A 24,100-nucleotide genomic window follows, 5' to 3' on the forward strand; every position below is an offset into this window, starting at 1 on the left:
CACAGTCACAATGAAATAATATGAGACTGTATGCGTTGACCCCCAGGATTTCTGTTTTTTGCAGGTGGCAAAGAAAATCCCTCAAGTTAGCACCTTTTACCCTTTAGTATAGAAAATTATCAACTTAAGTGCTACTATGGTGAATTAAACCACGTGCATAAATTTAGAAAACGAGACCTAATGATACAGTTATTCAATGCAAGAAGCATTGTAATAGTCCTGGACCGGTCATGTGACAAACAATCTATGAACGAGTGTTTGAACGCAGCACCAGCGCCACTGCCTACTATCTGCCTCTTCGTCATATCGCGATAGAGACCATCAGGCCACGGAGCGAACGCTGAGCAACATGGCGGAAGGTATGAGATTGATTTTTTTTTTGACTATTTGGTGCACTCCCTTTCATAGTCGTATGCTTGTTGAACTGTCGTGCTGAATCAACGGGTGTCTTGGCAATTTGATGAACCGTACATTGTCTGTGGTTGAAAATGCGAAGCACTGCGACACCCCTCTTGTCACACTCATCTTGTCAGTGAGCAAGCTCTACCGTTAGCTGTCGTTGATGTTGCTAGCTGTATTTTAGAGCTAAGAGTTAGCCGAACCAGGCAAGAGATGATATTGATGGGTTGGACTGCGGGGAACAGTTTTTGTTTAGGAAGATTGCTGGTTTGCTACGTAAGAAAAAACACCCTTATGTTAACTTACGGAATTCGTTGATAATGTTGATATTAGTGCCTAGCTAAATGTCAGCGTCATAGATGGTATCAAACTGTCTACACTATCTAGATATATAATCCCATAACAGTTAACACCTCGTTAACTGTTGCTGTTTTGTTCATGAAGATAAACTTGTTTTACAGCTGAATTTTAAGGCAGTGCTGTCAAAAGGAGGGTTAATATGGGACAGGAGGCTCCACAGGACAGAGTAGGTGTCACTCCCTGTCAGGTATCATCTGCACCACCTGGCAGAAGTGCCATGGCTAAGGGCACCACCTATATTTGGCTTAGACATAAGGGGACGTCTGCTGTTGTGTTCCTCATTAACGGAAATCTTCTTACCAACTTGGATCCAGAGAACACTCCAAGCCCATGGCGTTACTGTGTGTGTAACTGCTCCATTTCCACTGAACAGAAAGCATATTTGTTTGGGCATGTTAAATGATTGTCTGAGCCTTCACTTAAATGAAAAAGAGAGGGCCCTTTTTTTTCGCTCTAAAACTACTCTTGCAATGCCTGTATTCTGTTGCCAGTGGCACAGTTTGAGAGAATTTCCATTGTGTGTTTTGTATTTACAGACAGAGTGCATTGGTGTGTGGCTTTACAAAGCCGGGAAGAGACTAGATAATGTTAACAAAATGGATTACATTTCATATAAGTTTTGTTAAGGGTGTATTGTTCTTAAATGTCAAGGGTTTGCCATACATATGGTTGTCATAGGAGGATTTTCCCAAAGCGTGAGATAAATATTTAATTTGCAGATGCATTAGTGATGCTTTTTTAATCCTGGGTTAGGGTTAGGGTTAGATAGATGATTTTTAATATATTAAAATAAATTCTCTGGCTGATCCGTTGGTCCTAAGCTGCTGCTCCAGCATACCACCCTTCCTGTGTTGAGCTGATCAGGTGGTTTTCAGGGACACCCCTTTTCTGTTCCTCATGACCAGTAGCCTTGCCAGTAACGGTTTACGAGGAAGGACAAAGTAACGTGCCGTCTCAGCATTCTTGCTTCACTAAAACTTTACTGGTTTAAAGGAAGGAAATGGGCCTCAGTTAAACTCTGTGGACTCTTGGCTGAGACATGAATCAGAACTGTAACACGAAGATCTGTAGAAAGCGCATTTCAGTCAGAGGAACAGGAAAAAGTTTTTCCAAACAAAACGACTCTCCTTAGATTCACCATAGTCCGTTTTTTAAGATTCAGGGATTTGGTTTTTGCACAAAGAATGCTAAAAATCTTCTGCTTCAGTGCAACTTTGGTCACATGAGAAAGTGCTATTAACAAGAAATAAGCCACTGTCTGAAGTCTCCTTTCTCAAACCATTAGTAGTATAGGTGCAAATCAAGCTCACAAACTTTATGGTATGCTTCTTCCTGTCATATGACCATTGCCCTAAAAGTCATCTTCAAGCAGCAGTAATGTTTTTGTAAGTAATTGAAAATTGAATGTACTTTGGACCACCGCTTTCAGTTCAAGGCAACGTTCAGCCCAGTTTTAACCTGTGTTCAGAAATCGGTCTTTGTTGCCTACTTTTTTTTTTTGTGTTTTGTCCTCTGTCTGTCTTCTTTACCTTGATGTGGGACAGAGGAGGTGGCCAAGCTGCAGAAGCACCTGGCCCTGCTCAGGCAGGAGTATGTGAAGATGCAGCAGAAGCTGGCTGACACAGAGAGGCGCTGTGCTGTGCTTGCTGCTCAGGCCTCTGGCCAGGGCTCCTCCAGCCCCGCAGCCGCAGACACCTTCATCAGCCGTCTGCTGGACATCGTGGCCGACCTCTACCAGCAGGAACAGTACAGGTGAGGATCATGGTTGGTATGGAAGGGTATGGGCTTTGCTTTCTACAGCATTCCTGCCAATGTTATACAGTTGTGTGTCTCCTCTGGTATGTGTTGTGTGATGCAACCTGCCTATACTCCTACATTGTTGCAGTTGATGGGCTTGTCACATAACATGATGAAAGCCTGTGTTGAGGGTCATGTTTTGAGTGCTGTAACTGTAACATATTGATATGTGAATATATTGACCAATCTTTGTTACTTTGTTTGTTAGTCTCAGGATTACTGAAGATGTGGTTTCTCATAGATGAATGTGCTGGTTTTGCAGTGATCTGAAAGTGAAAGTCGCAGGGGAGAAGCTAAGTGCCCATAAGTTTGTGTTGGCTGCTCGCAGTGATGTCTGGAGTCTGGCCAACCTGGCCTCCACCTCTGAACTGGACCTATCTGGTGAGCAACCCTGGTGTTACATAGCTTAAATTATAATGAAAATTCACTCATTATTTACTCACCCGTCACTGAGTCAACATGCCTGGGTTAATAGATGATGACTGAATATTTATTTTGGAGTGGATTCAGCAGATTGTCAAAGTCCAGTATCTGACACAGTTTGGCTCTGGGTAGATTTTGGCCTTCATGGCAATTTTCCAGTAGGCAAATGAGTAAGGTTTAAATTCACATGCATATGAGAAAATGACTGTAGGAAACATGAATGAATGGAGATTCATCCCAGTGCTTCAAGATAAATGTGTTTAAGTGATTGTTGTGTTGAGTCCAGTGTTTGCAGAGACTGATAATTTATTATCACTCAGAATCATAGAAGGTTTGTAATTGATCATTCTGTGAATCCCTGTTTTTTATCACATAATTCATTCCCAGATTGCAAGCCGGAGGTTGCCATGGCGATGTTGCGCTGGGCATACACCGATGAGTTGGAACTCACTGAGGATGATGCCTTCCTTATTGACTTGATGAAGCTGGCTAATCGATTCCAGCTTCAGCTGCTCAGAGAGAGGTCAGCACAAGCAGAATTACTGTTGCAGAGCATTTTATAGAGCGACATATGTGGCTTAATGGCCTGAAGTATATCTGTTTCTCCTCTGGGACAGATGTGAAAAAGGCGTGATGTCCTCGGTGAATGTCAGGAACTGCATTCGCTTCTATCAGACAGCTGAGGAACTAAATGCCACCACCCTGATGAACTACTGTGGGGAGATCATAGCCAGTCACTGGGTGAGTCCCTTGTTGTGTTGTGTTGTGTTGTGTTGGCTAACTGGGCAACTTTAGGTGTGTGTGTGTGTGTGTGTGTTTACCTATGCATGTAGACTAAATTAACTATTTACTTTTTTTTTTTCAGTGATGCCTTACCAAACCATTTTAGTTTGCTATTTTGATTAATTATTTGAGTTTTCATCAGTGCTGAGGCATCAAAATAAGTATGCAACTTCTGAATCCACCAACCACTTTTAACCAGACCTTGTGTTTCTCTGTAGGTTCATCTCTTACGTTTACTCCTTTTTGTTGGATCAGAGATATGTTGTCACACTGGTGTCATCACTGTTTACGATACAATAAACAGTTGTCAAAATTATCTTTATGACTTTATTGTAGAAAATGGCTGTTAGCTGTCACCAGCTTCTGACACATCCAGTCTCCTTTTTTCTGTTTTTAATGGCTTTTTTATTTTTATTCTTGAAAGCAAGAAATTCTCCGTCGTAACAGTCTTCTAACATTACATTAGAGGCTTCTATCTGTAGACAATTGATGACACCTGTTGATGTTTTCTGTCATCAGTTCGGATATTTGACACTGATGCTTTGTTGTGTTTCATTGACTGTCATTTATTAGGATGATTTGAGGAAAGAAGATTTCAGCACCATGAGCGCCCAACTTCTGTACAAGATGATCAAATCTAAAACGGAGTATCCTCTCCACAAAGCCATCAAAGTTGAGCGAGAAGATGTGGTCTTTCTCTATCTCATCGAGATGGACTCGCAGGTCAGTTCACCAGATACCCTTTTATTAACTGTTTGTTACATTGTCACCAGCAGGGTAGATGAAATGTTTCTGAACTGGTTTTATGTTTTGGATTTTGTTATCTCTTGTTTTCAGCTACCCGGCAAGCTAAATGAGCTGGACAACAACGGTGACCTGGCACTGGACCTGGCACTCTCTCGTAAATTGGAAAGTATTGCCACCACTTTGGTTAACAACAAAGCAGATGTGGATATGGTGGACCAGAGTGGCTGGAGCCTCCTGCATAAGGCCATCCAAAGAGGTGTGGAGCCACTCTTTAACACACTTTGTTACCAATGTTTGTTTCTTGTGGAAGTTAAACTTTCAGCTCTGCTGTCAAAGAGTTAAGATACCTACTTGACAAATTATTCAATAAACAATTTGCTCTTACCTGTTTAATTTTTCTGTACGAGTCCGAGTTGCTGCTCTGTGAGTGTTAGTGTTAATACATGAAAGCAGAATTTCTTTTTTTATGACTGCTAGTCTTTCTTTCCCTCGTTCCAGGTGATGAATTTGCCTCCATCTTCCTGATTCGCCACTCAGCTCAGGTGAATGCATCCACAGTGGGGGCTGTGGAAACCCCACTTCACCTGGTTTGTTCTTTCAGCCCCAAGAAGCACTCTGTAGAAGTGATGAGCGGCATGGCACGAATAGCAGAGGCTCTGCTCAGGACCGGAGCCAACCCCAACATGCAGAACAGCAAGGGCAGGTGGGTCACAGACCTCTTGTTTATGAACTGTGATGTATTGCAACGGTGACCAGCACCATTGCTAAGCGTGACGGTGCTTCAGCTTTTTGTCTTGTCGTTTTTAGAACTCCGCTGCATGAAGCTGTGGCATCAGGGAATGAGCCCGTGTTCAGCCAGCTGCTACAGTGCAAACAGTGAGTTACGTTCTGCCTTCTTATGGAATTAGAGCGTTTGTGGAACATCACACACATTGTGCTTGGTGTTCAAATAATTGAACTCTAATTGACTAAAATGGATAATGTACGATTCCTTCACAGGTCCTTTTGAAAATGTTTCAGGTTGTCTGGACGTCCGTCTGTCCCGTTCTTTTGAAGGCAATATCTCAGTAAAGCCTTGAAAGAATTTCTTCAAATTTGATATAAACGTTCACTTGGACGAACTGATTAGAATTTGGTGGTCAAAGGTCAAAGGTCACTGTGACCTCATAAAACACGTTTTAAGTCATAACTCGAAAATTCATACACTAATTATGACAAAATTTAACACAAATGTGTAATAGGATAAAATGATGAAGTGGTGAAATTTTATTTTAAAATTAGGTCAACTTCACTGTGACGTCACATTAGTCTGCAAAAAAGCTTTTCTGGCAATTATTTAACACTAAGTCAGGAACAGAAGGGGAGGTTGTGACCATATTTCCTGTAACTTCACTCGTTGGCGGAGGCAAACAACTGCGAGGTGGTGATTGTAGTTCTAAGCTGACAGATAAGATTAGACAACAAATGTAACCTACTTTTATGAGCTAAGTCATTTTCTAACAACACCAGCATACATCACAGCTAGTGAATTTAGACATTTTTAATTTCAGAATTTCTCAGGAAGACAATCCTGTTTAAGGGCACCAGTATTCAAGTACATACATGTCACCCTGGTCATGTCGCCTCCAAAGATAATCCTGTGTGTAACCTGGTGTAATCTGTCCATCTTGTTAGGCTTGACCTGGAACTCAAGGACCATGAGGGCAGCACACCTCTGTGGCTGGCCCTGCAGTATATCACCGTGTCTTCAGACCCCTCAGTAAACCCATTTGAGGATGATGCACCAGTAGTGAATGGCACCTCATTTGACGAGAATAGCTTTGCAGCTCAGCTTATCCAGAGAGGAAGCAACCCTGATGCTCCTGACACTACCACAGGTGCTTTTCAGTAACCTCACTACAGTCATTTCTGTCTAAATGACTAAATGACTTTAACACGCTTCATCTCCCTTCATTCTGTCCTTTTGTAGAAAACTGCCTCATGCAGAGAGCAGCTCGGGCAGGCAACGAGGCAGCTGCTCTTTTCCTAGCTACTCATGGAGCAAAGGTCAACCATGTCAACAAATGGGTGCGTATGAACCTTAAGTCACATAACTGCCAAACAGCTGCTTAGTTTCAGACCTGTAATGTGTAGGTACTATTTCCTTTTAACAGTTTAAAATTCTGACCTTTATCACAGTGTCCTCAGGCCAGTCAGTGTAATTTTTTTCAAAGGTCAAAATAAATTCAGTCAAGTACATCAGCCTCTCTGAGTTTTAGCAAATTTGGGCCAGTGGCATCAACTCAGATATATTTTACAGATGGCTGGAGAAAATGACAAATGACAAGCTTTATTCTCTTCCCCTCATTTTATTCACTGGTAAAAAAAGAGTAAAATTCAAAATTTAAACTGTACTCCTCATGTCATTGAGTGTAAATGTTTGTTTTTTTTATTTACTTTCTTCATATAATGCCTCACAGGTGTGGGACTAGTGCATCTGTAACATGCAGTGGATTGCAATCAAAGATCATGAATCTGAAAATTCAAATCTGAATTTTTATGTCTGCACAAATTAAATGTACTTAAGAGATAAAACCAAAATCATAAGATGATGATGAAACTATTTTGTATTACTAATGAAAACCTTATTCTTTCAGGGTGAGAGCCCACTTCATACAGCATGTCGCTGTGGCCTGGCAAGCCTGACGGCAGAGCTGCTCCAGCAGGGGGCCAACCCCAACCTGCAGACCCAGAAGGCTCTGCCTGACGACACCCTTGGTGTAGCTATGCAGACCCCCCTCCACATGGCCATTGCTCACAACCACCCAGATGTGGTCTCTGTCATCCTCGAGCAAAAAGGTTGGTGTATGTTTTGGGAGTCGGATACATTTGAATGCCTGGAACTGAACTGTAAAACTGGCAGATATTAAGCTATTTCTGATTTACATGACTACACGTTATCAGTAATGTACTCAGACGTCCCAAAATGCATCTACTTAATTCTTCCTCGATCTATTGCAGCCAATGCACTTCATGCCACCAACAACTTCCAGATCATTCCAGACTTCAGTCTCAAAGACTCCATGGATCAGACTGTGCTGGGCTTGGCACTCTGGACAGGTAAACAGCACTGCACCTAGTAATATAGTTGATTATGCATTATGAAAATGATGTTTTTGCATGATGATCTGTGTATGTGATGTATAACATGTATAATTTGGCCCTGTCAGGTATGCACATTATAGCAGCTCAGCTGCTGGGCTCAGGGGCTTCTATCAATGACACTATGTCCAATGGACAAACCCTGCTTCATATGGCCATCCAGAGACAGGACAGCAAGAGTGCCCTCTTCCTTCTTGAGCATCAGGCAGACATCAATGTTAGGTAATGCATGGTTTATTGGACAGTTTTTTTGTTTGTTTGTTTTTTTTTTTTTTTTTTTAGCCTTCATTAGTCAGCTGACAGTAGAGAGATGACAATAAGGGGTTAGAAAGATGGGAATGAAATGTCCCTGGCCTGACGTGGTTGTTTGTGATCAGTGCATTTACCCCCTCCAGGGTGCCCCTGTCCTCTGGTATTCTTCTGTTATTTGAACCAGATTCAGTGACACTTGATCAGTAATGTGCAGGAGTAACATATCACAACCTAAGATTGGACCTAAAACAGTAGTTTTGGAGGAAATATTTTATTTGAACTTATGTGTCATGAAAGGACCCCTTAATTCAACCATTATTAGAGACAAATTAATTCCAGGCATTCTTTAAGCCACCTGCCAGTGTCCAGTTAAAAGGTTTCAGCTTAAGGAGTTTTTAAATTGTTCTCACTAGAGTCTATGATTCTTCTGTATCTTATGTCTATATCTCTTTTTCTCTCCACTATAAGGACCCAAGAGGGACAAACAGCACTACAGTTGGCCATCAGTAACCAGCTGCCACTGGTGGTAGATGCAATTTGTACAAGAGGAGCCGATATGTCTGTGGTGAATGACAAAGGGGACCCTCCACTGTGGCTGGCTCTCGAGAATGGCCTGGAGGATATTGCATCCACACTGGTGAGACAAATTTTATACACAACCAATTTAGAGATGATAGTACCCTTTTAATTCCTCGTTGGTATTGGCAATGCACGGAAGTCATTGTTATACAACATGTGTTTTATAGATTTCTATCAGGGAAACGATCATATTTTCTTGTATTTTGATTTTGTCTCCTTTTTTGTCCCACCTAGGTTCGCCATGGCTGTGATGCCACCTGTTGGAGCACAGGGCCCTCTGGCTGCCAGCAGACCCTCCTGCACAGAGCTGTTGATGAGAATAATGAGGTCTCTGCTTGCTTCCTCATCCGCAGGTCTGCCAGTTCTCCTTACCATATGGGTTTGGGAAATGTGGATGCACATATTTGCTTAATCTTTGGATATGGGCAAATCAATATACTAAGATTTTTACAAAAGTCATGTCAATGAAAGCAATTGTGCAAGTAAAAATATAATCAGACTAAAACGAGCAACCTGACTGTTTTATAAGCTTTTACTGAGATCGATGTATCTAGGTGTCTTAACTTACTGTCTGTGTTATGTGTGTGTAGTGGGTGTGACGTGAACAGCCCCAGACAGCCAGGCCCTAATGGGGAAGGAGACGAAGAAGCCCGAGATGGACAAACGCCCCTCCACTTGGCAAGCAGCTGGGGATTGGAGGAGGTGGTGCAGTGCCTTCTAGAGTTTGGAGCTAATGTTAATGCACAGGTCAGTCCTGTCACATCAGAGGGTCCATTTTTCTCCGATAGTACTAAGTGAGTTGTAAACATGTTCTATTTCTCACTGTATAATCCTGTGTCTGTCAATTCATCAGGATGCAGAGGGCAGAGCTCCCATCCATGCTGCGATTAGCAGCCAGCACAACGTCATCATACAGCTCCTCATTTCCCATCCAGACATTCGTCTCAACATCCGCGACCGTCAAGGAATGACCCCCTTTGCCTGTGCCATGACGCACAAGAACAATAAGGCGGCAGAGGCTATCCTCAAGAGGGAGCCAGGCGCTGCTGAACAGGTAGCACTGGCGTAAATGCACCAGTTAATCTTAAGGACTGCTTTTGCATCAAGAAAAATTGTGTACAGTCACAGTATTAATCACTCCTGACCTCAAACTTCTGTTTCTGTCCAGGTGGACAACAAAGGGCGTAATTTTCTCCATGTGGCTGTGCAAAATTCAGATATTGAAAGTGTCCTGTTCCTCATCAGTGTCCAAGCTAATGTCAACTCCAGGGTTCAAGATGCAGCCAAACTCACCCCTCTCCACCTGGCTGTCCAGGCTGGATCTGAGATCATTGTCCGCAACCTGGTACATTTTTCTTGTTCCTCTTGTTTTTACTATTCATACTAATGTAAGTGTTAATGAAAGAGTGGTGCAGGTGATACTGTTATTTCATTTTTTTTTATTTTTTCTGCTACCAGCTGCTTGCCGGAGCCAAAGTAAATGAGCTGACAAAACACAGGCAGACAGCACTACACTTGGCTGCCCAACAGGACCTGGCCACTATTTGTTCTGTGTTGCTGGAGAATGGAGTAGACTTTGCTGCTGAGGATGAGAATGGCAACAATGGTATCTGATACCATTTTATCTTTATTATGCATTTGTGATCTGGGATGCTGCTATTAAACAAAGGGCACTGGAATTGACAAATTTCCAATGTAAATAATTACCAGTCAACTCAGAGAACAGTCTCACATTCACTTGTGTTGTTACTGAGAAACAGAACAGTTGAGTCAGTTCAGTCTTCCACATATCAAACTTCGTATATTGAGGAACTACACAGCTTCATGTTGAGGAAAATGCATCGTCAGTGACCATAGGAATAGAAACCTGAAGTGTTTGACCACCTTTGACTCGGATAACGGATAACTGTCACGGGACCTGTAGTACTGTTGTGTTAAAGTGACTATTCACTACTCGTTTCTGTGGATATTTTAGTTCACACTATATGTATATATATTCAACTATATTGGTATCTACATTATTAATGTTATTTCACTAAAAAGTGATAAAGATAAACATAATGGGCTATTTTAGTCAGTTTTTTTTTTGTTTTTAAGTCAGATGGTGTAGGTTTTGACTTATCTGTAGATATCGCTTTGTTCAAACGAGCTACTCTACTTACTCTAGTAAGTGTTTGTGTAGTTGTAGCCACTATCATCCTTGTGAATAACATTTCATTATTTCCTCTATTCCTCCTGCTGTCTCCACAGCTCTGCATCTGGCTGTGATGCAAGGCCGCCTTAACAATGTCAGAGCCCTTCTCACAGAGTCCAACATTGATGCCGAGGCCTTTAATCTCAGGTACTTTCAGTTTTTTCCTAGTCAGACATTACCTTATGATCACATTAATTAAACATTAATGATTCATTTGGGAAATTAGCTCAGTGAAGCAGCAACACTGTAACAAGATGAACTGCAGAAAATGGGATAGAGAGAAAAAAAACTGGTGCATAATTAATGTAGACAGTGGAAGCTTTTTAAGCATGCCTGAAACGATTGAAACATCTGAACGTTAGAACGTAACTTTCTGTAGACTATAGAGTCAACTTGCGTGTCTCTTTTTTGTCATCTGTCTGCTTAGGGGTCAGTCGCCAATGCACGTACTAGGCCATTATGGGAAAGAGAATGCTGCCGCCATTTTTGAGTTGTTTCTGGAGTGTATGCCTGAATACCCTCTGGACAAACCAGATAATGAAGGGAACACAGGTACTGTAGCTCGCTTAATCATTTTCTGTTGTTAACTACGGTGGCGCTGAGAGCTCAACACACTGCAACTTAAGAAAACATGCAAATAGGCAAAACACAAGCAAATTCCCACTTTTGTGTATTTGGTTGTGTTGTGAGTATTTGCAGCGCATGTTGTCAAATTGAAATTTTGTCTATTTGCATGTGTTTTCTGAAGTTGCAGTGCTTTGAGCTCTCGGGGCCACCGTAGTTAACGGTATACACATACAGTATAGCATAATACCAGTAGCACCCTTGAGATAAAATGACTGTAATGCCTGTATTTTATTGCAGTTCTGCTCCTGGCCTACATGAAAGGAAATGCAAACCTGTGCCGTGCCATTGTTAGGGCTGGAGCTCGACTCGGCATCAATAATAATCAGGGCATCAACATTTTCAACTACCAAGTCGCAACCAAACAGTTGCTCTTCCGCCTTCTAGGTAAGTTTTTACGCTTCACTCGCTGTGTGTCAGGGGTTCACTATACCAGTACGTTAAACTGACAGCCCCACATTGAGTGATATGCTCTAATACTGGTTATTTGACCTCCATGGCGATAACTCAGCTAGTATTTTTGTTCCTTTTGTTTAGATATGCTGTCCAAAGAGCCCCCTTGGTGTGATGGGTCCAACTGCTATGAATGTGTTGCCAAGTTTGGTGTTACGACAAGGAAACATCACTGGTTAGTACTAAGGCTTTTTTATATGTGTATATTACATAATATTTTTCTGATTTTCACTCATGTTTTCACTTTGTGTCACACTGTATGATTAATCCTGTGTCTCCTCTTTGACTCCTAACTCCAGCCGCCACTGTGGGCGCCTGTTGTGCCACAAGTGCTCTATAAAGGAGATACCCATCATCAAGTTCGACTTGAACAAGCCTGTGAGGGTGTGTGACATCTGCTTTGATGTACTAACTCTGGGTGGGGTATCGTAATGCGTTGGCCTGGATATCCTCCATCCTCTGACACTGGCCATGCCAGGCCCAATTTGGCACAGTAATTCAGGCACACCAGGAGAAGGGACATCAGTAGCAGGACATACTAACAAGAGATTTCCCGGACAGTTATGGACCCCATCGCCTTTATACTATTCCAGTCTATGAAAAACTATTAATGTTCTAGAGGGACGTTTCAAATAGAAAGTGAAACATTGTCTTTTTGTTTCTGTTTTGATCAAAGTATCTTAATGTGGATATAAGCATCTCTCCAGCTTGGTGACAGCTGGACTGAGTTTGTTAATCAATTTCCCAAGTTAATTAATGTGTGCTTGTCCTGATGAACTCTTATAATCACAAGCAGGTAACTGCAGAACCCAGACATGTCAGTTCAATGATAAACATACAAGTGATCAAAACTCTCCTCCTCTTCTCTGTTGGGATATTTCACTGTCAGCAGCCTTCGTGCTACGTGACCTGCCCAAAGACAAAGATTCACTACTACAAAATGAATATGTACATTCATACAAGAGCTGAGGCTGCTTTCAACCAAGAGGAGGAAAAATATAAAATGCCCCCAGATTACTAGATCTGCAAAGACTGAACTATCAGCATGTTCTCTGTAATCTTGCATTATTCACTCTTCTGTCACCCCAATTCTGTATTGACTGGATGAAGTGGGACAGGCAAAGAGGATTTAAAGGGAAAGGAACTAAGTTTGTTTTTTAAACGAGCATCATTTCCAAATGAGGTCTAATCTACTTAGTTATATTCAGAATTATAACATTGACATTGTATTACTTTACCATTAGAGATGATAGATGGCACAAATGGACAAAATGAAATTCATGAAATAAGATTGTGTTTATCTCCACAGTTGGAACATAGTGTGTCATATGAAGCCCTCGGCCAAATTAAAATGGAAATGCTAAATTTTTAACATGACAAGTTGGGAAAATGTGACCTGAGAAAGCCCATTTTATTATGGAAGGAATATAAATGTGTTACCCAAAACAAAATTCTCTCTGCAATCCTCCTCATCAGTTACAGAAATGCCTATTATGCCTATGCATGTCAATTAATTTGTAGCCTTTACTTGTCATGGTCATAATCAAAAATCATATCTGAAAATCAGTCACCAAATTTTACATTCCATTTTTGACCTGCCAGGAGGTCTGCGTATGAAGTTGTGATCATAGTCCCCATGATGTTGCCTCGTGTCAAGTCGTCGTCTTGACCCATCACATTTAACGCTTCTTGATTTCTAAGCCTAACAGGTGCACTTTATCAAGATCACATGACATTTCCGATCATTGGGGAGAATGTGTTGGGTGGCCAGGTAGTGGGGCCTCTTTAAGTATTGTTAAATTGTACAGATAAATGTGTGATATTTTTGACCACTACAACTGTTTTGTACTTTAATGCAGTTTGTGCTTGTCATTGTGACAAACCTAAATCTTGCCTCTGTTAATCTTTTATGCACATTGTTTAATCTTTTATGCACATTGTATTGTATCTGTATGCTCAGATATCTAGCCTGTCTCTTCCTGGTGTATCCTTTTAGAGAAAGGGAGGACAACTTTACATAAAGGTCATCAAAAATGAATGTGCTGAGATTTCTTCATTCCAACTCTTTATTGCGAATAAGTTAATTGCTGTGATTTACTGGTAGAAATAGTGTTTTCCTGAGTTTTATGCTGGTAGACAGCAGGCCATGAATAGCTCCATTGGTCCAGACTAGTACTCTCCAACAGAGCATGAATCAGCATGTGGAGGGCAGGCTTCATATTTCTGCAGGTTGGGGTCTTCCTCTGCTGCAGACGGGTCTTCAACACAGACACAACGAACACCACTGGTTCCTGCAGAGAAGAGCTTCCGCGGGACGCCTGTCCAGTCTCTTACCACTCCACCACTGAAGGGAAAAAATTAGTCAGTCCTCTAAATCCTGATGTATACCAATAACGCCTGATGGTGCAAGCTCTATTACAGGTATGCAGTACATCACAACATTGTTATCATATGCCCTGTGGGCTTGTACGTATTTGATTAGGCCGGAACTATCCCATACCTCTTAGTGGAGCACCAGACTCTTCCTCCCCTGGCAGCGCTCCACTCTGAGTTGCAGGCTGGGAAGCGAACCATCTCGGCCTCAGACTGGACCTTGATTCGCTGGCCCTCTGATAGTGATGCTTCCACCTGCAACAAGGCCTCTGTGGGCTGTCCAGTCTCGCTATAGAACCGGCCTATTACCAAACCTGAAATTCAAGATTTTTTTTTTTTTACTGAAGATCATGGATGTCCATTGATAATGAGAATTTATGTGAAACAAGTCAGCAGTTCTTTTTTTAAAACATTACACATCCATCAAGGGCTGAGTCAAGACTGTACAGGCAGCAGTTCCACAGATCTAAGCTGTTTAGGTTTCCATTTGAAAACCCAACTTGTAACAGATATGGAGAAAAAGAGCAGAGCAAAAATGTATGTATACCTGTCAATCTTTGAAAAACTTTGAAGGTCTTTTACCAAATCTAAAAGTTGTTCTGAAAGTATCCTCTAAAATGGGATTAAAAACGTTTTGCCTGCTACACAACTGCCTCATTTTTTCCACGCCAAAGTAGCGTAGCTGGAAATAATCTCCCAGCTTGATGTCCAACATAAACAGTATCATCAGTTATACCTTTAAATGTTAGTTTGTTTCCAATATTTTATATTTTCATACAATTAATTAATTGTATTAGGAAATACAGTTGCAACTCTAAATAGGCTTATTTAGGATTAAGGAGGGGTAGTAATGTGTTAAAACTACTGTCAACACCAACGCAGTTATGTATCAAGGTGATAAAACAATATTAATAATGTTTTTAAGCTGTTACAGAGGGCTGGAGTCTTCAGGGCCCAAATAGAACACTAGTGTTAGGGCCCATAACGTACTACTGTTGAGTAAAATGGTCCAGATATATAGAAGTGGTTGTGTAAAACTTTATAAAATATGCCAACTGTGTAAAAAATATTTAATAATGCTGAACTGAACCAGATCTTACAAGATGCTTGAAAAGGTAACTGCTGACTTTGTTTTTGCAAGAAATGTGTGCACCAAAAATTGCATTTAAAATAGCTGGTGGACAAACGTCACATACCTACAGTCTGATAGTCCCTCTGATAGAAGGCCAGCCAGTCATACAGGGCCACCACCTGCAGGGGGGAGAGACTGGACACATCATCTGTCAGGCCATTTTCTGTGAAGTCTCCAGTGATGAAGGCCAGTGAGGCATCTCTGCCTGAAAATAAAGACACACACTTTATATAGTACAGTACAGCACGAAGCATACTAATGTACAAAAGTTGCTCTTATTACAGTGGAAATCATGTTTCTGATTTAGGGTTTGAGGGTTTGGGATGGAATTCTATATAAGACAATGTTTAACAGGTGCCCTACAATTAAGCATTAAAATATATATCTGGTTTATTACTGACAGTTGTAGGAGAAAAGGGGAATCACCTGCCATAAAGTGATAGGCACCACCTGGTCCATAGTGCCTCTGTCCCTTGTTTACATCAAAAACCTGTCCCATGATGGCCAGGTAAAGGCCCTTGCTGCCTTCCTCCCCGTCGTACAGTGATAATTCATGCCTGCTCAGGAGCCGCACAGGGGGCCCCTGGGTTGATTCATTTCCAAATTTTACGTACCAGTCGCGAGGAATGAACAACACTGCCAACGACACAGATAAAAGCGCCACCAAAACATAGCTGAGCATGCTGTTCATTCAAGCCTGTAGGTATTTCGTCCATTGACATCATTTCACATCCTTGTCACTGAGATATATTTACACCGCAAGCGCTTCCGTGAACGGAAACGCCACCGCGCATGTGCAAACTAGAAACGCACAGGACGTTTTAGGCAAGTTGACGTACAGTACGTCAATGCGGTAGTAGTGAACGGCAGACTTCTAGCTGTAGGTGAACATAGGAGAGGTCTGACCGGCACAACCGTCTCAAAACTGACACCCAGTGGGCCGCAGAGATTTTTGGGGGAGCTCTAGGTCGGTGAAACAAACATGGGGAACGCGGAGAGCGGCTGCGGTGGAGGCAGCGGCGACGAGGAAGATATAGAAACGGAGAGCCCCGGCTTCGCGGAAGACAGTCCGGCCTCTGCGGCCACTGGCGGCGGTGTCGGAGGCGGTGGTGGCTCCGGTTCTGGAAGAAGCGGAAGGGGATCGAATAACCTGCCCGTGCCCACGGGTGGACCACCTAGCCCCGGAGTCCTCTTAGAGCAAGTGAAACTGAGAGAAGCGGCGGCCCGGATTAGCGACTCAGGGGTCGCCATTCAGGAGTCTGTCCTGGCCGGGAATGAGGGTGTCCTGGTGCGGTGGCTAGAGGACCGGTTAAACCGAGGGGAAGAGTCTGTCAATGTGGAACAATTTTGTGAGATGTTAGAGAGCAGAGATGCCCCCAGAGATGAATGTGAAGAGGTATAAAGACTCAGAAAAGCGTGCCTCTCAGAAGTCATGTGAAATGCCATGATTTGAAATGTGTGTCTCAGGTATCAGGGTAGAGCTGCTGATAGCTGTTGACATGCCCATTTATGATGAGTGATTAGTAAACATGATTGGCTGGTGAGGCCATGAGGGGGGGGGGGCAGACATGTTATCCTATAACCAGTTTTGTAATCTTAAGGGTGTGCAATGAAACCAGTGAAATGAACTGTCATCATGTCACCTTTGCTTGCCAGCTTTATTGTCCCTGGGCATTTTCAGCTTTGGCCTCTTTGAGCATAACACGCCGCTTTGTGTGCCTGTTGGCTGACATTTGTTGTCTAACCAAATGAATGGGTTAAATAATGAATGTGTACTTTAGTCTGCCTTTGGCTTTGTGTAGCTTGACATGGAATGCCACTGCTGTGCTTTAAAATCCACACACTACACTGCTTCCTTCAAAAGTGAGCGTTCAGATTTGTAGAGCTACTACCTGTATTGTCAAAAGATGTTTTTTTTTAAACAGGCGTAAAATATATACAACTTAATAATAAGCAATAGGGTTAGAGCATAGTGTTGGCCCCGTTTGTATAGAGTTATATCCTTATAGGTTTTAGAGATGATGTGCAGCAATGTAAGTGATCGTGTCAGTATATGAAGTGTCACGATGTATACTGTCTTTGTCGTCCGCTGTCTCAGGCTTTTGGACAATTCGATGCAGAGGGGGATGGGGTGGTGGACGTAGAGAGCATGCTGATTGCTCTGAAGAACTCCAATGGAGCTAATCTACAGGGAGAGCTGAGTCATGTGATAAGACAGCTACAGGCGTGCTCCCTAACCCCAGGTATGAGATGTGATTTGTTTACATGGGTGAACAAGGCCAATCTTATTTGGATAGTTATTGTTAACCCTGAAAACCAACATCGCCTCTTGTAATGTCTCTGCAGGTTTTGTTGACATATTCTCCAAGACAAAAGACCGGTTAGGAGCACATGCCTCCAAGATCCTGAAATTCTTACACAGGAATCGTATCCCGAGCAGTGCCATCCCTTTCCCTATTTTAGAGGGCTACAATAGTATCTGCACCATGAGGTCCAGTGTGGTCCAGGACTTCTTGGAATTCCTATTGCAGAAGGAGAAAGGTGAACTAGTGGCTAGTGCGGAAGAAGCTGTCTGGCCTTTGCTGCGCAACTTTGAGACAGTTGTCCTAATCTGTATTAGTTTCTTTCAGATTTAGATATCCAGTACAGAGCAGAGCTGGACCGTGACCCGGAGGTGGACAAGGTCAAGGTGGTCACACAGTGCTACAGCACAATAGAAGCTTCATCCAATGTGTCTGACATTTACAAGATGACAAATGGAGAAACCACGTCTTTCTGGCAGTCAGACGGCAGCGCACGCTCACACTGGATCAGGTAATATGTGACTCCAAGACTTCACAGCTGATTGTCACGTGTGTTTGATCCTTGATTGATAGAACTTTTCACCCATGTGTGTACCATCAGTTTTAAGGTGGAAACCCGTCTCTTTTCTGTTTCCCAGATTGAAAATGAAACCAGATGTAGTTTTGAGACGGCTGGCCATTGCTGTGGCTTCTAATGACCACAGCTACATGCCTCAGCTGGTCTCAGTTGCTGTGGGGAAAAACCGGCGTTCCCTGCAGGAAATCAGAGATATCCGCATCCCCAGTAATGTCACAGGATACGTAGCTCTTTTGGAGAATGCCAACATCACACACCCCTGTGAGTCACCACCTGTCAATCATGTCCTCCTAGTTGTGTTCACTAATCTTGGGCTTTTGTGTCCCTTCACTGATGCTTGTTCACTAGCTCCCCACCAGTGAAGGCAGAGCGCTGGGTTCATAGATAGATGAGTGGTTAAATGCCTCACTTTTTAATCCTCATACAAGCTGCCATGAGCCGGGGACTGAAGGGATCTAATCCAGGGATTGGTGGCTTTTTTTTTTTTCTCCAGTTTTAACTCAGGTTTTTGCCTCAGGTTTTAAAGGAGCATCTGTATAGCCAATAGCCCACATGTCCACCTTGGTAGAACTTGTCTAGCCACATAGAAGCTAGACTAAAACGGGCTTTGCTTGTTTTTTTCAAAGAGAAATGAACGAATGAGGATAACATCAAGTGAGAATCAGAGGCAGCTGTGAGCATGAACAGTCAGACAAATATTAGAGAAGTTACAATGATGGTGACAAATTCAGCAATGTATTTTGAAAGCAGGCCTGTGGCTTGCAGCTCTAACTACAGGCTGAATCAGTCGCAGCTTTGTGTTTTGTTCATGGCAATGCTTTGTCCTGCAAATGATTTGCTAGATTACTGGGAGCAAACCGAAGTTTTTTATTAGTAGAAGTGGGTTATTGTTAGGGTTTTATTCCTGACTCCCTTCGTCAACATCTATTTTATACCCTTCTCAAGAGGATGAAGCAACTGACTGTGGCGCCTTTGAACATTATATTCCATCAGTCTGCTAACCGCATTATCTCCTCACCAAACCCCAGACATCCAAATCAACATTAAGCGGTGCCTGAGCGACGGATGTGACACACGGATTCATGGCTTGAAGACTCTTGGCTATCAGATTACCAAGAGTAAAGAGGTGTCTGTTTCGGATGCTTCAGCCATCTGGTACCTGTCTCTCCTCACCTCTTTGGTCACTGCCTCCATGGAGACTAACCCTGCGCTGGCTCAGACTGTCCTTCACAGCACACAGTAAGTACTACTCATCCTTTTGCATGTTTGCAAGAGTGCAACAATCTTTGTAAGTGATTAATATAATGTTTCAGTTCTTATTGTATGAATCAAGTGTAGTGATATGTCCAGTCAGTGTTTTTTTATTAATTTTTTTTGTGTGTGTGTGTGTGTGTGTGTGTGTGTGTGTGTGTGTGTTGTGTGTGTGTGTGTGTGTGTGTGTGTGTGTGTGTGTGTGTGTGTGTGTGTGTGTGTGTGTGTGTGTGTGTGTGTGTGTGTGTGTGTGTGTGTGTGTGTGTGTGTGTGTGTGTGTGTTCTCCTCCTAGAAAAGCCTTACGGCACATGCCGCCGTTGTCCCTCACGCCGTCATCCACAGAGTTCCCCAAGTTCTTCTCCCTGAACATCCTGGAGGAGGTGGATGGATTTCTGCTCAGGATAGCAGAGTAATGACCTGCACACTCACCCATCACTGCCACACTGGGCTCATAATGCTGACATCATCGCAATGGAATCAGACTCAAATCAAAGTATTGATCGTGTGGGGCGATGACACATTCTTAGCATTCCATTTAATGTACTATAAATCCTTCTGTCGGTGTTCAGGGTCTTTGTCAACAACAACAGCAGCAACAACACGACAGAAATTATCTCACCAGTCAGTTTTCAAATTCAAGTTTTCAATCAACATAACAAACATTTTTCTTATGAGAGCTTAAGCTTTAGGTCGTTAAAAACATCCAAATTGTTGCTGTGGATATACTGTAGTTTGTTTAAACATTATTTGGAACAAATGCAGCCATCATTTTGCAGATATACTGTATTTAATATGGCCCCCAGAGTCAGCTGGTGGTGTCAGACCTTTGAGTCCACATTTCTCCCCTAAAGTTAGACACAGGAGTCAGTTATGGATTTATTTGATGGATATTGATGGAAATAAATAAATTAATATATACTTAGCTGGCCAAAATACTTCAAAATTATTATTTAATAAGTCCTAATGCCGCCCAAAGATAACTTATGTTTGTTTCTTTGCTCCTACGTAGCTGCTGTGTGAGTCCTGATGCAGAACTGACGCTCCTGGCCTTCGCTCTGGCCAGAGGCAGCGTCGCCAAAGTGCTCCAGGCCCTGTCCTGCATCAGCGATCATTTAGAGACAGCGTACAAGGCCTCCTCCCTCATCGTGTCCATGGCCTCCGTTAGGCTGCGACTACTCTATCGCAATGGTAACGTGACCAACCCTCCTTTACTCTCACTCACATGAGGACATTTGAAACCATAGACCCAGGAGAGAAAGTGCTGATGCATTAGTAAACTGCTAATTCTGTTACAAAGCCGCACTTCAGTGTGGTGATTGTAGCCTCGCAATATAAGACTGAAATTAGAACCAGTATGGAGAGTGATCAAGTGATTAACAATGTTGTCACAGAAAATAAACTGTTGTAATGATTGATGTTGCAGGGAAGCCCCTCCAGCTGCACCTACAGGCCTGTGACGTAAAGAGTAAAGAGGAGAAATCAGGACCAGAGAACATGCTCACAGAATCTTCCACTGGAGACGGTACAGCTGAGATCAATCACAATTCGTCTTTAGTTTAAGTACAGTATGAACATGCCCCCCCCCCCCCCAAGTACGACTGAATGTCTGTCCCTCCTCAGGTTTTCTCACGGAGAGTGGCAGGAAGAAAGCCAGTGTGATCTTGTCGACAGAGGACCAGAGCAACTTCCAGGTCACTCAGATGAAAATCAAAGTGAGGCTCCCTGTGATTTCGTAGAGTCTGTGATAACTTTGACAGCCACAGAGGATTACTGTACACAACCTTTGCTCTCTGATCTGTTTGATAAGGTACGAAAAGGAGCCATTGGAGCGAAATGCGGCTTGGTGTTTGCTTACAAAGAAGAAGACCCTTTTGATGCAGAGAAACATTTCAAGAGGTTCAAGAAGTACGACACATGGGACTACAAGGACTACAAAGAGTTTGTACAAGACAAGTAAGGATCCATCAGTAACTGTTTTATTCCTTATATTTTAGGTTATTGTGCTTTTGTGTTTATCATCCAAATATCTTTTGTAAATTTACATGTTGACAAACCTTTAATAAGAGAAACAACTATGGTTAGCAAAGGAGTTCTGAAGAGTTCATGTGGCTAAATATGTTTTGCTGTAGCTCTTCAGTGAACCCTCCAGTATAATAAGATTGCAGTAGACAGTAGTTTCCCTGTGTTTCGGATAATACCCCTCAGCAGTGTGGGGGTCTGCCTTAGTGGTTTATGTGAATGGCTGACACACCACTCTGTCACCTGACCTGCAGTGTGAGGATTCCAGCGCAAACTGAGGACGAGCCGATTGGCTGGTTTGAGCTGGAGGAGGACTGGAACGACGTGGAGATCAAGCTGCAGCAGTGTCGAGTTGCAAAGGTACATGCTGCATCCAGTGAAAACTAAGATACCATTTTACTTAGTCCTCTTTAATCATTTGAACCTCATTATTTAACATTTGTGTTTTGTATCCGACCCCTCAAGCAGTTGTGCGTTAAAAGATAAGATTGATAAGATGATATTTAATCATTTTCTTTACATTAACGAAACCCATGAAAAAAACAAAAACCACCAATGAACTGATTCTACCAGCAGATATTATCTGTGTATCCAAAACATGACACAGTAAATCTTATCAGTGAGCCACACAGCTGCACAGCGTGGCATGTTACATCATTACAATAAGCATGAGCACTGCAGTTTGTCTTGAGTCAGTCCCACAACACAGGTCATGCCAAATACTCACAAGATCATTAAATGCGTATTGATTCACAGCTCATAATACTACTACTACTATTTATACTATTTCCTACTGTTTGAGTAATGTTTGCTTAGGAAATTATTTAATTCCTTTAGGAAATGAAAGCATGCATTTGGGAACAGTTCTTAAGGAATCCTTGTCCAGTAGAAACCTCCTGTTTCCTTGTCTTCGCAGTTCCTGATGGTGAAATTCCTCTGCGCCAGGCAGGACTCTGCTGAGCGCCTTGGTGTGCAGTCCATCACCTTCAGTGGCTACCTGTGCCCCGGGGCAGAGAGGCTGGGAGACCTGGATGACCTGAGTCCAGAGGGAGAGAGGGTCGACCGCGATGCTGTCACTGGCCTTTGTCTTCTTAACAAGACTCTATTCTTCATTCAGCAGCTTACACGAGACATGGTAACTACCGATCACTGCTTGAAGGTAGAACGGGATATACAACATTTAAATATCAGTAATATTAGTAGTAAAGTAGGTTTGTATGATTACGAGTAAATGCCACAATTCTGCAGCTGTAGTTACACTACATGATATACTGTGTGCCGCCATGTTATATTTGTGCTTCACGGCACCACACAGCACAAGACCAGTGGGAAATATCTTCCAGCATTATTTCCTCCTCCCTCTTTACACACACTCACATCAAACAACAGCAGCAAGTAAAATGGAGATCTATGAGAATCGTCACCTAACTTACCAACAGCCTGAGATGGAGACTGTGCTCGTTATCTTGTCTATCGTCTTGTGTCGTACCAAAGTAGTACATTTGATTAATACGTTTAAGAACTAGCCCACCTGCAGCTGTACATGTTTGTTTTGCTTTCACTATATTCATCAGTTTATTAGTGATGAGTCATGATCTGCTCACTTATCTAGATTAATTCATTTCCTGTTATTCACTGTTAAAGTGAGATATGTGTGTGTGTATATATACCTTCATGCTATGTTTTATAAGTGAAGATGTAGATATGTTTTTTGTATATATGTCCTCATCTTTCCTTAATTGTATATATCCTATATCTGGAGAGGCTGCCCCCTGCTGACCCCAAGAATGTATTAGAAAGGGATTGACCAAGTGAACACTGATTTAGACCGGTTGACTCTGATTGCTGAATGTTTACACCCGTTGATGGAAGGCTGAACGCGTCAAAGTGAATGTTTGTTTTTAATCATGTTCTACTTCATAAAACTTGCCAGCTCACTAAAGGCATTTTAAACCTTTTTCTAAAGGCGAGTGCCTTGGTTTTTCTAGACCTGTTCATTCCCACCCACCAAAGACCACCGTCTTTTTGCACTAACACATGTTTCAAGAAACTCTCCAGTCCCATGTTTTTTTTTTTTTTTTTTTAATCTCCTTTGCAGTATTGCTGAACTCCTGTGCTGGTGAATGTTTCCTGTCTTATTGTTGAACACTGTCACACAGTTGTCTTCCTGTTTCTGTAGGACGCCTCTCACTTCAAGCAGAAGTACCTCCTGGACTTCGGTGGTCTCAGCCTCAGCCTCTTCTGGAACTTCTACAGTAAACTCAGGGAGATGTGAGTGATAATACTGCGTGTGCATTATTATCATCGCAGCAGTAATTACTATCTGGAGTAATCAGGCCCAGAACACATATTAAGGGCTCATCTGTAATCGAGCGTATGTCTTTGTCTCAGTGAGGGAGAGGAGGTGCTGAAGAGCAGAGTTCTGCTGCTCCAGTTGATGCAGAACTGTTTCCCCATGCTGCCCAACCCACTGGAGTCCCAGGGCCCAGAAGAGAGCAGAGGGCCAGACGAGGGAGCCACAGCGGCGGCGTGTGCGTCCACGTCCAGCGGCGGAGAGCCTCTGAATGACTCTGTTAGGGCTGTGTGGGAACTCTACACTCACCTCTGCCACAGTAAGAACCTGTCAGCTTTCAGTCAACTGGGGAGTAGTTAAAAATATTTGCTTAAAAGGTTAAATGTCTCTCTGGAGACT

General features: G+C 42.6%; 3 protein-coding genes across 5 annotated transcripts in view; 2 read left to right on the forward strand and 1 right to left on the reverse strand.

The window, feature by feature from the left end:
* Positions 1-298: 298 nt before the first annotated feature.
* ankfy1 (ankyrin repeat and FYVE domain containing 1) lies at positions 299-13,790 on the forward strand. The gene is made up of 25 exons (XM_056396550.1): positions 299-359; positions 2,304-2,511; positions 2,819-2,937; positions 3,367-3,502; positions 3,597-3,720; positions 4,336-4,485; positions 4,600-4,765; positions 5,008-5,212; positions 5,317-5,385; positions 6,184-6,386; positions 6,479-6,576; positions 7,146-7,347; positions 7,510-7,608; positions 7,719-7,872; positions 8,371-8,539; positions 8,716-8,834; positions 9,072-9,228; positions 9,335-9,535; positions 9,650-9,826; positions 9,940-10,087; positions 10,732-10,822; positions 11,103-11,227; positions 11,540-11,686; positions 11,837-11,927; positions 12,052-13,790. The coding sequence occupies exons 1-25, from the start codon at positions 350-352 to the stop codon at positions 12,182-12,184; spliced, it is 3,501 nt and encodes a 1,166-aa protein (XP_056252525.1). The 5' UTR covers positions 299-349; the 3' UTR covers positions 12,185-13,790.
* Positions 13,791-13,794: 4 nt separating this feature from the next.
* On the reverse strand, positions 13,795-16,044 carry LOC130182025 (neuferricin). The gene is made up of 4 exons (XM_056396551.1): positions 15,684-16,044; positions 15,322-15,462; positions 14,253-14,439; positions 13,795-14,096 (listed from the first exon to the last, which is right to left on the reverse strand). Exons 1-4 carry the CDS (start codon positions 15,946-15,948, stop codon positions 13,922-13,924), a joined length of 768 nt encoding a protein of 255 aa, XP_056252526.1. The 5' UTR covers positions 15,949-16,044; the 3' UTR covers positions 13,795-13,921.
* Positions 16,045-16,127: 83 nt separating this feature from the next.
* zzef1 (zinc finger, ZZ-type with EF hand domain 1) overlaps positions 16,128-24,100 on the forward strand; it is a 31,161-nt gene continuing 23,188 nt past the window's right edge. For all 3 annotated transcript variants that reach the window (XM_056396549.1, XM_056396547.1, XM_056396548.1), the window contains exons 1-15: positions 16,128-16,653; positions 17,356-17,500; positions 17,604-17,798; positions 17,888-18,071; positions 18,199-18,398; positions 19,166-19,376; positions 19,682-19,798; positions 20,399-20,577; positions 20,813-20,911; positions 21,010-21,101; positions 21,197-21,342; positions 21,663-21,768; positions 22,325-22,543; positions 23,588-23,679; positions 23,800-24,020. In XM_056396549.1, the coding sequence (XP_056252524.1) occupies positions 16,240-16,653; positions 17,356-17,500; positions 17,604-17,798; positions 17,888-18,071; positions 18,199-18,398; positions 19,166-19,376; positions 19,682-19,798; positions 20,399-20,577; positions 20,813-20,911; positions 21,010-21,101; positions 21,197-21,342; positions 21,663-21,768; positions 22,325-22,543; positions 23,588-23,679; positions 23,800-24,020 (2,620 nt within the window). In that variant the 5' untranslated portion in view covers positions 16,128-16,239. The remainder of the gene's footprint in view (positions 16,654-17,355; positions 17,501-17,603; positions 17,799-17,887; positions 18,072-18,198; positions 18,399-19,165; positions 19,377-19,681; positions 19,799-20,398; positions 20,578-20,812; positions 20,912-21,009; positions 21,102-21,196; positions 21,343-21,662; positions 21,769-22,324; positions 22,544-23,587; positions 23,680-23,799; positions 24,021-24,100) is intronic.

Source organism: Seriola aureovittata, chromosome 15 (assembly GCF_021018895.1).
Source record: "Seriola aureovittata isolate HTS-2021-v1 ecotype China chromosome 15, ASM2101889v1, whole genome shotgun sequence".
NCBI lineage: Eukaryota > Metazoa > Chordata > Actinopteri > Carangiformes > Carangidae > Seriola > Seriola aureovittata.

What these genes read in the sequence shown, in the direction of transcription:
- ankfy1 (XM_056396550.1), top strand. An exon ending in TCAACCATGTCAACAAATGG is followed by an intron (nt 6,577 to 7,145) that starts GTGCGTATGAAC and finishes TTATTCTTTCAG; the next exon opens with GGTGAGAGCCCACTTCATAC. An exon ending in TGTCATCCTCGAGCAAAAAG is followed by an intron (nt 7,348 to 7,509) that starts GTTGGTGTATGT and finishes GATCTATTGCAG; the next exon opens with CCAATGCACTTCATGCCACC.
- LOC130182025 (XM_056396551.1), bottom strand. Translation starts at nt 15,948, where the DNA reads ATGAACAGCATGCTCAGCTATGTTTTGGTGGCGCTTTTATCTGTGTCG. An exon ending in GAGGGACTATCAGACTGTAG is followed by an intron (nt 14,440 to 15,321) that starts GTATGTGACGTT and finishes CTTGAATTTCAG; the next exon opens with GTTTGGTAATAGGCCGGTTC. An exon ending in GTCTGGTGCTCCACTAAGAG is followed by an intron (nt 14,097 to 14,252) that starts GTATGGGATAGT and finishes TTTTCCCTTCAG; the next exon opens with TGGTGGAGTGGTAAGAGACT.